A 14,560-nucleotide genomic window follows, 5' to 3' on the forward strand; every position below is an offset into this window, starting at 1 on the left:
TTTATAACCTGATTAATAAGTAATAACATCTTGAGAAATGAATCTAAAATTATGTTTCTAATAGAGCATTATACATTTAAGAGGAAAACTTAAGTATTTGAGAAAGACTTCTGCAAACGAGCATAAAAATTATCTGCTATATTCAAACTAGTCATCATTCAATACAATTCATGCAGCCAGATATATAGCAGTATTGCTTAAGACTCTATTAGTTGGGCTAATTATTCTTTAATGATCACTAACAGAAAAGAAATATATTAGTCAGTACGCGTTACATCAGTGCTTTTTTAAGCTTTACTGTCTGTAGAGCTCACCTAGGGATCTTGTTAAATACATATTCTGAATCAGTATGTGGGGGAGGGGGCCTTCAATTCTGCATTTCCAGTGAACTCCCATGTGTCACTACCAAAAGGGACAAAAGTCCCCAGTGTGATTCTTGTACTTTTTGGCAACTTTGCATAAAAAAGGTAGCTTATGGGTGAGATAGAGGCAATCTGTACTAGGGATATGGCAGTTGAGCTGAGATGCAAGTGAAAAGAAGGACCCAGTCACATGAAGATCATGTGTAAGAACATTCAAGGCAGAGAAACATGTCAATAACCTGAGATGGACCAAACTTCAGCTGGACCATGGTGTGGGGGACTGATGAGAGATGAAACCTGTGAGAATTTAAATGGGAAGCCATTGGAAGGTTTTAACGAGGGAACATGTGATATGATTTACATTTTGATGATTATTCTGGAGGCTGTGTAAGGAAGGTATTGTAGAGAAGTTGAAGGAAGTAGGAAGCTATATAAAAACGTCATTCTAGTTGCCCATGGCTACAGAGGAGATGGAGAAAGGTAGATGGATTTTCTCTTTCACTTATAAATTGGGTCTAGAAAGCCCCATCCAAGATAGAACAAATAAAAATTTAGTTTATGTAACAAACAGAAATTGTCTAAAATTACAAATCTGAGTGCACAGATCTATCTTATGACAAAACACTTCACCTAAACATGCGGGTCAGAATACCATCATAACAACGAGAAATAATTCGGTAATTATTTTAAAAGCATTTTCCCAGAACTGTTCAGGACTATTTTGTGGAAATGGATTTCTCTGACTGTCACTTCTAAATGGCCTATACTATGATGGAGAGGAAAGGATTATTACTGTCAGTTAGGACTGCTACTCGGGAAGGCTCTCAAATTCAACTCATGCTCATACAAGACAGCCAACAGTTTGAAACTTGAACTGCCCTTAAAATTATGAACTGCCCTTAAAATTATGTATGATACATTTTTGACCACATATAAAAGTAGAAGATAATAGTGAACACTTACAGAATATTGCTACTACCCAGCTTCAAGAGTTATCATTTTGTGGCCAAGTTTGTTTCATTTATATTCTCCCCCACTCCTTCCTGTAGTGACTTACCCAGTTGGTTTATTTTGAGGCCACCTAATCTCAGTGGTTTAATGTGCACTAAATCCTACACATCGTTTTAAGGACTTTTGAAAAAAAAAGAATTAAGAATATAGCAAAATTCTTAATCTTAAATATGCCTACTTCCAAAGAAAGAAAAAGAGACCCATCTCACACAAAGCCAAAGAAACAAAAGAATCCTCTCGTGCAGATCTTGGATGATTCCCCCTTGTTGTAAGAATAAAAAGGTACTGGCTAGACTTGGAATTCTATCCAATGAATTTTTTTTCTGGCTAATAAGGCTTCTTGTGGAGAAAATGCAGAACTAGATTAGTACCCTAGAATGTCATTGTATCACAGAATGTTTGCAACTTCGTTCAGCTCCAACTTGTTCTCCCAAAATAATTAGCTTGTGCCCTAGCTGGTGTGGCTCAGTGGACTGAGCCCCAGCCTGTGAACCTTAGGGTCACCAGTTCAATTCCCAGTCAGGACACATGCCTGGGTTGTGGGCCAGGTCCCCAGTAGGGGGCACACGAGAGGCAACCACACATTGATGTTTCTCTCTCCTCACGCTTTTCCCCTCTCTCTAAAAATAAATAAAATATTTTTTAAAAAAGAATGTTTAAAAAATAATTCGCTTGGACATTTGATAGTAGTTCAAAAAGATCTCTTAGAACCTTGGATCTTAGATGAGAACTGGCGAGTGTTATTGGCAGTTTAGACACCCTGTAAAAGAGATTGTGACATTTGTAGGGTTCAAGACTGTAGCACTAGATAATCCCAAACAAAAATGTTTTCACCTGCATTGTTCCAGTTGCTAAACCTTTCTCTTTCAACATTATCAGAATACCTATTTCAAAGGGAACTCTGCTTTATGTTTAATTTTGGACCAATTGGTAATTAAACTATCCCATTTATCCCATAATGGAAGTCCCAGTCACCTCCCCTTGACTCCAAAACTTGTCATCCTAGATCCCAATACCATCTACTCATAACATGGCTGGCTCATCAGGCCCCTTTAGCAAACTACCTCAAAAGGCCTATATATTCTCCCATATTAAGAAACTCATCTGATTTGTTATATCTTGGCACACATGAGCTAGGAGTGTTCGGCACTGATTGTGTTAGCAAACCTGATACTGAGTCACTGCATTACATTGCAAAGGCTATCCCTTAACATAAACAATATCTGGAACATAAATTTAATAACGAAAATAATGTAATGGGACAGGAAACCAAACCCAATACCCTGGACTTCACACCTCCCCTACAACTGACCAATCCAAGGAGATTCCCAAGACAGCCTGGCTATCATGTAATTATGTCATACAACAATTCCAGTGTTCCTTTGTAGATTCAGAAGATGTATGTCTTATTTTGTCACTCAATATTAAAGATTTTATTTAAAAAGATGCAATAATTTACTACATTCTTATTTTTAAACCTATACTTACTAGTTTATCTTAGGGTCAGAATGAAAGAGTTTGTATTTTTTATTAGACAGAAAGTACTATAGAAATCCAATTCATTTAATAATGGTGTGTGGTGGAGGAAAGGTACCTTGTAGAGAAGTCTTCTTACTTTCAAAATAATTAAGTCTATAGGATTACTTTCTTAGTTTCTCTTTCTGAAACTTTATTATTTGTATATAGAAATGTCACCAATTTTTGAATACTAATTTTGTGTCCTCAACTTTGTTGAATTCATTTATTAGTTCTAGTAGGTTTTGTTGAAACTTTAGGGTTTTTCACTTCAACATGATCAACAAAAAGGTACCTAGGAAGAAATTTAACTAAGGAGATAAAAGACCTGTACTTATTTCTTAAAACTATAGGACATTGAAGGAAGAAATTGAGGAATGCAAATAAGTAGAAGCATCTACTGTCTTCATAGATTAGAAGAATTAGCATAATTAAAATGTCCATACTGCCCAAAGCAATCTATAGATTCAATGCAATTCCTATTGAAATATCAATGTCATATTTCACAGATTTAGAAAAATATTCTAAAAATTAATATGGAAACAAAAAAGATTCGAATAGCCTTAGCAATCTACAGAAAGAAGAGCAAAGTTGGAGGGATCACAGTACCTGATACCAAACTATACTACAAAGCCACTGTCATCAAAACAGGCTGGTACTAGCATAAGAACAGACACATAGATCGATGGAACAGAATACAGAGCCTAGAAATAAATCCACACCTTTATAGTGAATTAACATTTGACAAGAAATATTGCTCCATTTCATGAAATGGAGTAAAGACAGTCTCTTCAGTAAATGGTGTTGGGAAAATGGGACTGGTACATGCAAACAAATGAAACTAGACCACCAACTTACACCATACAGCAGAATAAACTCAACATGGGTAAGAGACTTACATGTAAGTCACAAAATGATAAAAGTCCTAGAAGAAAACATGCAGTAAAATCTCATATCTTAGTAGCAATATGTTTGCCAATGTATCTCCTAGGGCAAGGGAAATACAGGGAAAGGTAAATGGATCTATATCAAATTAAAAAGCCTCTACACAGCAAAAGAAACCAACAAAATGAAAAAGGGACCCACTGCTTGAGAGAACATATTCACCAATGATAACATCTAATAAGGGGTTGATTCCCAAGATATAGAAAAAAATCTTTACAACTCAACACCAGAGAGATAGATAATACAATTTAAAATGGACAAAGGACCTGAACAGACACTTATCTAAAGAGGACCCAAAGATGGTGCACACACATATGAAAGGATGTTCAACATCACTAGCCATCAGAGATGCAAATTCAAACCACAATGAGATACCACGTTCACACTGGTCAGAATGGCCATCATAAACAAAGCAACAAACAAGTGCTGGCAAGGATGTGGAAAAAAGGGAACCCTTGTGAACTGTGGGTGGGATTGCAGACTGGTGCAGCCACTGTGGAAAACAGGATGGAATTTCCTCAGAAAACTGAATATGGATCTGCCTTTTGACCTGGCAATTCCACTGCTGGGACTATACCCTAAGAATCTCAAAAGGATTCAAGACAATCTATGCACTCCTATGTTCATTGCAAGTTATGTACAATAACCAAGTGCTGGAAGCAGCCTAGGTGCCCATCAGTAAATGAGTAGGTAAAAATGTGGTTCGTTTACACAGTGGAATTCTATGTAGCAGAAAGAAAGCTGGAGCTCCCACCCTTTGCAACAGCTTGGGTGGACCTGGAGAGCATTAGGCTAAGCTAAATAAGCCAGGCGGTGAAAGACAAATACCATATGATCTCATCTTTAACAGGAATGTAATCAACAAAACAAACAAGACTAGGCTTTTAAAGCAGAAACCTTGAACAGCCGGAGGTCCAACTACGTAAATTGTTGTCACTAGTAATCCATATCAGGCATTTTTTAAAAATAACAGGGGTGTTTTTATCTCTAACCTAAACATTCATATGACAGTAACTTCCTGAGAAAAAATGTAAAGTTAAGCGAAAAATCCATGGTATACGTGTTTTACTAGGATTTTCACAAAGATCATACAAACAATTTATATATTTCATTCAGACACTTAGATTGTTTTGTATTTCTTACACAGTCTCCATTTTATTTGACATCTAAAGTGAAACACAGTGGAATAGAAATGAGATAATAGGCATTTCTCACCTGACAACATCTTTGCACTTTTCAGAGATAAGCTATATAAAACTTGTTAGAGAAATGAAATCACCGCTCTTTTTATTTATCTTAGTCACAAACTGGAAAAGAAATACATACATTTAAATTTATTAAGTGTAATAAGTACCTTGTTCTCACAGACCCATTCAGTCACTCTGTGTGGATGAAGTGAGCCAATGACATGCTTCCTAACTACCCCACGTTATGGACTGTTATTGTGGATGTTCTTGGGGGGAAATTACACTTGTCCTAAGTTTCAAACAGCTATGGTGGTAGTTTTCTAGTAGGGTACTAAACACTTCCACTTCTATTGTATGTAATGGATATATAACATGACATAATAGTGTTACAGTTACACATATAAGTAGTTAGCAGAAGGGAAGCTGCCCAGCTAATCCCACACCACAGGGGAAAATGTAAGGACTAAGTAGCTCATGAAGAATATTAACATTTTCTATCACAAAAATATTGATAAAACTAGAATTATGTCCATCCATATTATACAGCTAGACATCTTAAAGTATTAAGATGACAAAATAAGGCTTTTCACTCCATATCAAAACCCATTTGAAAATTAAGAGTATTAAAAGCATTTTTCTCACTTAGGATTTGATTTATTGTAGTGTTTCATCTGTCCCTATCTTAACAGATATGACAGGATTCTATATACATATTTGTAAAACCTCATTAAAATGTAACCCAAATATATTTGTTGCCTTAATCTATATTTTGTCAAATGCAAACATTTTAATGTTTGCTAATTATCAACTTTAAGCATAGTGCTTGAAATTGAGAAATTTCATTTTTATCTACTAATGTATTTAGAAAATATTTTTCTTCACTTTGTAAGGTCATTGCAACCTAACTAATCAACTAGCTATTAAGTACATTAAATACTCTTACTGTAAAATCTCTTTCTCCCAAGTAGGATACAGAGATCAATAATTTGTTGTTGCTGTGTTTCTTTCTTAAGCCTTTATGCAGTATTTCAGTGTCACATTATGTATTCCCCTATAAAAATGTCTACCTTTTTTACCCACTACTACAATATATTGTTATATGTTTTTAAGGAAGTAAATGGGCTCATTTGGGGATGATATGCTTTGAAAGCAGAGACTTGCCAAGCCACGGACATGTTGTTAGAACCATAATAGCACAATGTGCAAATTAGTGGAAATGTATTTAGTTGAAAAGATATTATTCCACTTTCCTACTTAATGAAGTTAACCATCACCCTTGATTTAGTTACGTATCTGAGAGTTATAAATAGCATGTAATGAAGCATCTCTTTTAGTCACAAGGTTTAATGTGAGAAAAACAAATATGTACTGTAGATACCATGCACTAGTTAAAGTGTTTTTTAAAATTCAATAGTTTTGCCTATTTTTTTGGTAACAAACGGTGTTTATACTTGTAGCTGAACTGCTTATCTAATATTAGAGGAAAATCATCTAACGGAATAACTTGTAAAATCTCTACTCGCACAAATTCATTCAGCATCTAGGAAGCATCCTATTGAAAAACAGTGAAGTATGTCCTCCATTGTCTGCAATGGAAGTTTACATAAGCGGTGAATGCTATATTGAATACAAGAATGTGATAGAAAGGACTCAGACCTCATCAATGGCTGGAGAAACTCATCTGGAGAACTGATTCATTCCATTAGATATACTGAGTAGTGCCATGGTTCCAAATTTTGATTGGCCTTTAGTTGTGGAAACATAATAATTAAAGGACTAATGCAGACACCCCTCCCCAAAAAACTTCTTTGTGTTGGAGAGTCATTCATGGCTGGAAAAGAAAAAAAAAAGTTAGTTTGCTACTGGCTCATAATGATTTTAGACATTGTCACAGTATGCACACAGTTTTGAAAAATGATGTAAACTGATAGACATAAAACCAAAGGAAATGTACTGCTTTTTTGTGGTGCTCTTTTGTGGTGCTTTTTCAATGAAATGACTTTGTCTGACTTTGGTCAAGATAATGAGGGAGGACTCAGTAGATTTCTTTCTTGATGACATACTTAGAGGTTAAATGTGTCCAAATGTCCTTAACTGTTAATAAATCTAGATATTTCATCTTTAAACTTATTTAAATATATTTTGGACTTGCTATCACTATCTAGTCCTTTAAGATACTAAGTTTGATATTTATTGCTGCATGTTTTTAATAGAGAGTAGTAATGACTACCATTCTGTAGACCCTTTATTTGATATATGTTCACATTGATGCCCTCTCCGGGCACATGTGGTTAGTAGCAGCAATTGCTTTTCAGTCTTAAATTTGAACATCAAATAATCTCTGAGTGACAAAGTTTAAATCCTATACTGCCTTTCCTTTGCTGCTCATCTGGTTCTTGTGCTATCAAATACCTTTTATTAGTTAACAGTTAGTAGTGAGTAATTTGCAACTAATTAATGACTTAAGAAACATCATATGTCAAAGATCAAACCGTTTTTATTTTGGTGTTACTAAATGTTGGTTGCATTTATTGATGATAGAGAACCATGTAGATAAGGGTGATTGCTTGACTGTAGTTAGAAAAGGGCTTCAGAACTAAGCACTTTCTGAACTCTTTTCTTTACTTAAATATTTGAGCTTGTTCAACCAAAACATAATTTTAAAGTGAGTTATTTAATGGACACTTACTTTTATTAACTATACACCTGCAGTCATTTATTAGCTCCACATCTATAATATTTTATTAACTATACATCTGTGATTTTAAAATTTTTTCAAGAGGTTTTGCAAATGATTGATTGGCATTTGTATATTTATCTATTGCTCACCATGGTATGTTTAAGCATTTTAAGACCTTTATTGAAGTACAATAAACATTGCAGGACTGTTGAACAGCATCCCTGACCTTTACCCACCAGATGCAAATAGTACCTAACCCCTAGTTGAGAAAACCAGAAATGTCTCTAAAAAGTGCTGAATGTCTCCTAAGGGGAAAACTTGCCCCTGGTAGACAACTTTTGTGCTAGGGAAAATATATCCCGTTTGCTGTTCTACTTTAAAAGTTAATTGGTCAATAGGTAGAATTTTTAGGAAAGTAGTTTTTAGTCCTTTAGAATAAGGGAGTTTTAGTAATCAGCCCCCTTAGCAATGTATTGGACTATTTAGAAAGATCTTAAGGTCTGTATCATCTTGTCATCCTAGAGAATGTTGTAGAAAAGTGCTAACCATTAAAATACTCGTCATCAGCTTAACTGTAAGTAGGGGATTTAAAGCTAGAAAATCTTATGATCTAGTTAGAAATATAGACACATTTCCTCTTTCAAAAATCTTAAAAATTTATAACCTACAGGAATAAGTATCACATAGAAGATTGCAAGACAAATTATATTAAAACCTGCTTCTCCATCTTGCATTCTCCTTTATAATTGTCTATGACATTTTCTACCAGCTTTAGAAACAATCAGTTTTTTTGAAAATTTGAATAGAATTATTTCAATAACTCCAAAAATATGCAAGGAAATAAAATTAGTACATTGCCAATATTAACTGTCTTCCTTTTGGGGGTAAAAGCCTATCTAATTTATTACTGTTTATATAATCAGTGATAATACCACATGTGTGAATCAGTTCAAAGTTTCTTAATTCTTACTATATATCAGTAAGGAAAATATGGAAAAATCTTAAGAGGAAAAAATCAAATTCTATAAGATTTTAGCTCATTCTGATCTTTTACCAGAATTTTCAAGGGTGTTATATATAGAAATATATACATCTTTAGTACTAATAGGACTGGATATGTCCAAGTGAACTTACACAGGTCCATTTGTCTTCTGTTTTCTCAATCACAACTGTGTGTGTGTCGCTACCTGGTGGTATATATTCATAGTCATCATACAGGAGGCCTAGGATTGGATATTGTGTCTTGTACCTGTGCAGACAAAAAAGGTAGTGACAAGCTGCACAAGAAAATAACTTTCATTCTTATTTAGTCTCTCCTAGTTTGGTTCCCCTTATTAAATTAATTTGACTGCATGACTTAACTTTTTCCAAAAAAAAAACCCCTCACCTGTTAACTTATAAAGATTCACTATGATTATTTTCAAAAGAGTAAGAGGGAGGTACCTGTGTTTCTGGAAATAATAGGTCACAGGCAGCACAAAATAATGATCACAAAGGAGGGAAACAAATGACATGAGTCCTACAAATGCCTAGAGATTCCTTGGTCATAGTATAGGGAAAGGGAAGCCAAACAGATCCTAGCAGCCTCACCCAGTTGAGGTGAATTTCAAGTAAAAGTATGTCAAAGCAGCCAGAATTTGTGGAGCAGAATAACAGGCAGGAGAGAGGTCCACGCGTGGGGAGAGGCCAAGAGACCTGTAGAGGGGTTCCCCACAAGCCTTTGGGTGAGTACTGATCAGTGTAGGAACGTGACAATGTTACCAAGGCAGGGGAAAGAGCCACTGAAAAGGAATAGTATGCAAATTCCTAGAGCTCACATAGTCATGGGAGTAGTTTGTGTTCCACTAACCAGAGGGGAAAGAACTAGTATGGGGGACATCAGGCAAAAACTACAGAACAGTGTTGCCTCAGTAGTAGGATGACATTAGTCCTGGACTGCAGGTTCGAACAGTTTGAAAGCAAGATTAAAAAATATTTAACTCTTTCTAAGTAACTTATCTTTATCTCAGAAAAAGCCACAAAATACTTAAAGGGATATTAAAAATATTCAGAACTGAAGTATGTAAAGTAACATGTATGGCATTCGATGAAAAAGGAGCAACCATGCAATGAAGCAGGAATATGTGACTAATAATGAAGAGAAAGATAAATTAGGAGAAACAGACCAAGAAATGATATATAAAAGAAACAAGTAAGCAAGTGTACAACTATTAAAAATATAAAAGTGTAAATTATATACTCAAGTAATTAGCAGAAAGCATGAACATTATGAGAACAATAAAGGGTATAAAGATCTACATAGAACTTCTACAAGTAAAAATTACATTGTATAGGATTAAGAATACTTAGGCACTGCAGAAGAAAATACTACTACACTTGAAGACATCAAGAGAAATTATCTAAAATAAAACATGAGAGTGAATACATTGAAAAAATGTACAGAGTGAGTTAGCTATATAAAATGTCAGGTACTCTCATATAAGTGTAATTGAAGTCAGGATTAGCAGGAGACAAAAATAATTGACAAAATCGTGACCAAACAGTTCTCAAAATTATTGAATACTACATATACACAGATCCAAGAAGCCCAATGAACAGCAAGGAAAAGAGTGATAAAGAAAAACACAGAGGCTCATTATTGTCAAAGTTTCGAAAACCAGTGATAAAAAATATTGCAACAGCCAGAGATAAAAGAACATTACTCAAAAGGGAAAATGGTCATCAGATAAACAGCAAACTTATTACACAGTGGAAATCAGAATACAGTGGAATAACATGTTTAAAGCACTGATAGAAAAAATAACTGTCAACTTAATTATTCTATACACAGTAAAGTGACTTTGAATTATGAACGCAAACCCAACTTAAAAAGCCAAGAGAAGTCTTCCCCAGCAGAGTAGCATGGCAAGAAATGTTAAAGGAAGTTCTTAGGCAGACAGAAGATGAAAATCAGATGAAAATTTGGAGCTAAGTAAAAGAATGAATAGTAACAGAAAAGATAAATATGTGGGTAAATTTAAGACAGGATTGGATATTATTTTTATTATTAATATTTCTTTAAAAATAATTGACCATTGGAAGGAAAATTATACTGTATTGAGGGTTTATAATATATGTAAAGTGGATATGTATGGCAAAGATAGCAAAAAATTGTGAAGGAAAAATGGAAATATACTTTCATAAAGAGTGCATGCTACATGTAATGAGGTATAATAATATTACTTGAAGGTAGACTGTGATATCAAGAATATCTTAAGCCTTTACAATTATAAAAAAGAAGTATACCTAATAAGTCAATAAAACTGATGAAATACAATAATGAAAAAATGATTAATCCAAAAGGAAAAAAGAAAAGAGGAACAGTAGAACAAAGACAATATGGGACACATAAAAAACAAATTGCAAGATGGTAAATTTAAATTTAAATGCAAACATAGATAATCACATTAAATAGAAATGGTTTAAACAGTCTAATTAAAAGGCAAATATTACTGTATTGAATAAAAATACAAGACCCAACTATGTATGCTATTTATAAAAATAACTTTAATATAAACTAATTAATAGAATGAACTGACAAGAATAGAAACATATTTACCATGTAATCTGCAATCAAAAGAAAGCTAGAGTAGTTATGATATTAGATGAAGTAGCCTTAAGAACAGGAAGCATTATGAGGGATATAAAGGGTCATTTAATAATGATAGAGGTATAAGTTCATCCACAAAATGTAACAGTCCTTAACTTTGTTCAGTAGAACAGAACAATCCTAAATGTGTATTCACCTCCTACCAGGAATTCAAAATATATGATGCAAAAACTGATAGAAATGAACAGAGAAATAAACAAATTCACATTATGAGTTGGAGATTTTGGCATGTCTTCTAAGATAATTAATACTAGAAGTAGATGGAAAGTCCATTAAGATATAGAAGCTATAAACAATACTAATAATCAAATTGAGCTAAATGACATTTATAAAATGTTCCACTCATCATCAGATTATATGTATTCTTTTCAAAGACCCAGAACATTTACCAAGAGAGTCTCTATTCTGGCTTCCAAAACAAATCTCAATAAATTTAAACTGTTTATAATGAATACTAAGTATGTTTTCTGACTATAATGAAATTAAATAAGGAATCAGTAAAAAAATAGAGAAATTCTGAAAGATTTTGAAACTAAAGAGTACAGTTAATGAAACTACAACTTAAAATTGGGAGATTCTTTTAAAGAGTTCTAAAATCAGTGTTCTATGTTTCTAGGTTGGAAACTAGAAAAGAGAAGATTAAGTGGAAAGTAAACATAACAAAGAAAATAAAGATAAGAAATCAATGAAATATAAAATAGTAATAGTAGAGGAAAACCAATTAAAATCTGGTTCTCTAAGAATATTTCTAAAATTGATATAGCTCTAACCAAACTGATTATTAAAGAAAGAGATAACATACTATTTTCCAATACCAAGAAAGAGAAGTTATCACCTCACTCCTGTTAGAATGGCTTGTATCAAAAAGACAAAATATAACAAGTGTTGACAAGGATGTAGAGATAATGGAACTGTTGTGCACTATTTGTGGGAAAGTAAACTGGTGCAGCCACTACAGAAAACAATATGGACCTGGCTGGTGTGGCTCAATAGATCGAGTGCCAAGCTGTGAACCGAGAGGTTGCTGGTTCAATTCCCAGTGGGGGCACATGCCGGGGTTGCAGGCCAGGTCCCTGGTTGGGGGCGTGTGAGAGGCAACTGATAGATGCATCTGTTGTACACTGATATTTCTCTCCTTCTCTTTCTCTCTCTCTACCCCTCTCTCAAAAGATAGATAAATAAAGTCTTTAAAAATAAAATAAAAGAAATAAAATATAAATTGTATTTAACTTTTAAAAAAGAAAACAATATGGAGGTTCTCTAAAAAATTAAAAATAGATGTACCAGATGACCTAGTAATTAATGTATACACACACAAACACATAATGGAATATTATACACCCATAAAGGTGAGGAAATCCGAACATTTACGACAACATGAAATACTTGTAAGTCAGCAGAAGACAAATACCATATGATCTGACTTATATGTGGAATAAAAAAAAAAACCCACAGAAACAGAGAACAGATTGGTGGTTGCCAGAGATGGGGGCTGACAGGTGGGTGAAATGGGTGAAGATGGTCAAAAGGTACAAAATTCCAGTTATAAAATAAATGTCTTCAGGATGTGATATACAGCATGGTGGCTATAGTTAATAATACTCTATCCTATGTTTGAAAGTTGCTAAAAGAGTAGATCTTAAGATTCCTTATCTCAAGTAGAAAAATTTGTAATGATGTGTGGTGATGGATGTTAACTAGACTTTGACTTATACACTTTGCAGTATACCCATATAATGAATCATGTTGTACACCTGAAATTAATATGATGTTATATGTCAATCATATGTAAGTGATTTTTTAAAAAAAGTGATTCTATGTCTTTAAAGCATTATAAAAAAGGCTTTGTCTTGAAAACATAATAAAAGAGAATATGATAAATTTATGCCCCCAAAACTCGATGAAATACAATAATAAGCTGAGATAAAATGCACAAATTCCTTGACTACAGGACAGGAACATTCTCCCCATTTCTCTTTCACACCCACTGGAGTTACTGGGGCACTTGGATAAGCAAATGAAAGAAATTGCATCAAGATTGTAAATGAACAAGTCAAACTACCTCTATTCGTAAATGGTATGATCTTGTACAAATGCATTTCTAAAGAAATACAATGCAATTATAGAATTAATAAATGAATTTAGCAAGGGTAAAGAACACAAAGTCAATACACAAAAATATATTTTAATCCTATATGGTTGCAATTGTACAATCTGAAAATGAAAAGAAGAAAAGATTTCTATTTAAAATAATATCAAAACCAATATAGGGCTGAAAATTTGGTGACAGAGGATGGTTTGACTTTGGGTGGTACCGATCATATAGCATAGAATGTATGCTTGAAACTTATATGACCGTAAAACCAATGTCACCCCAGTAAATTTAACTTAAAAGAGGAAAAAAGAATATAATACTTAGAAATAAATTTAACAAAATAAGCACAAGATGTGTGCGATGAAAACTACACAATATTGTTTTAAAAAATTAAAGGGGATCTGAATGGAAAAGGATCCCAAACTCATGGGTCAGAACACTTAATATTGTTAATTAACGTGGCAATTACCAAACTTTTCTACATATTTAATTACATTCCTGTAGGAATCTCAATGGAGTTTTTTTTTACAGAAATTGACAAGTTTATCCTAAAATTCATATGGAAAATCAAAGGACCAAAAATAGTTTAGGCAGTCTTGAAAGCTCTCATTCCTGATTTCAAAACTTAACCCCCCAAAAAGCTATTATAATCAAGACCTCATGGTACTGGCATGAAGAAAAATAGATCAATGGAGTAAAATTGAGAATGTACTTGCGAGTCTACAAATTTGCCCCTTATATTTATGATCGGTTTATTACTGGCAAGGGTACCAAGGCAATTCAATAGGGGAAAGGATAGTATATTCCACAAATGATGCTGGCACAACTAGATAGCCCTATGCACAGGAATGGATTTGGGCCATGGCTGGTGTGACTCAGTGGACTGAGCACCAGCCTGCAAACCAAAGGGTCACCAGTTCGATTCCCAGTCAGGGCATATGCCTGGGGTGCAGGCCAGGTCCCCACACCTTGATATTTCTCTCCCTCTCTTTCTCCCTACCTTCTCCTCTCTCTAAAACTAAATAAATAAATCACTTTTTAAAAAACAATAGGCTTGGATCCCTACTTCACACCATACACAAACTAATTCAAAGTGATCATAGAACTAAACATAAT

At 33.9% G+C, this 14,560-nt stretch overlaps 1 protein-coding gene across 1 annotated transcript in view; it reads right to left on the reverse strand.

The window, feature by feature from the left end:
• Positions 1 to 4,968: 4,968 nt before the first annotated feature.
• POF1B (POF1B actin binding protein) overlaps positions 4,969 to 14,560 on the reverse strand; it is a 68,131-nt gene continuing 58,539 nt past the window's right edge. Inside the window, exons 16-17 of the mRNA XM_028522855.2 lie at positions 8,835 to 8,949; positions 4,969 to 6,851 (exon numbers count right to left, since the gene is read on the reverse strand). Of these exons, the coding sequence (XP_028378656.1) occupies positions 6,846 to 6,851; positions 8,835 to 8,949 (121 nt within the window). The 3' untranslated portion in view covers positions 4,969 to 6,845. The remainder of the gene's footprint in view (positions 6,852 to 8,834; positions 8,950 to 14,560) is intronic.

Source organism: Phyllostomus discolor, chromosome X, assembly GCF_004126475.2.
Source record: "Phyllostomus discolor isolate MPI-MPIP mPhyDis1 chromosome X, mPhyDis1.pri.v3, whole genome shotgun sequence".
Taxonomy (NCBI): Eukaryota; Metazoa; Chordata; class Mammalia; order Chiroptera; family Phyllostomidae; genus Phyllostomus; species Phyllostomus discolor.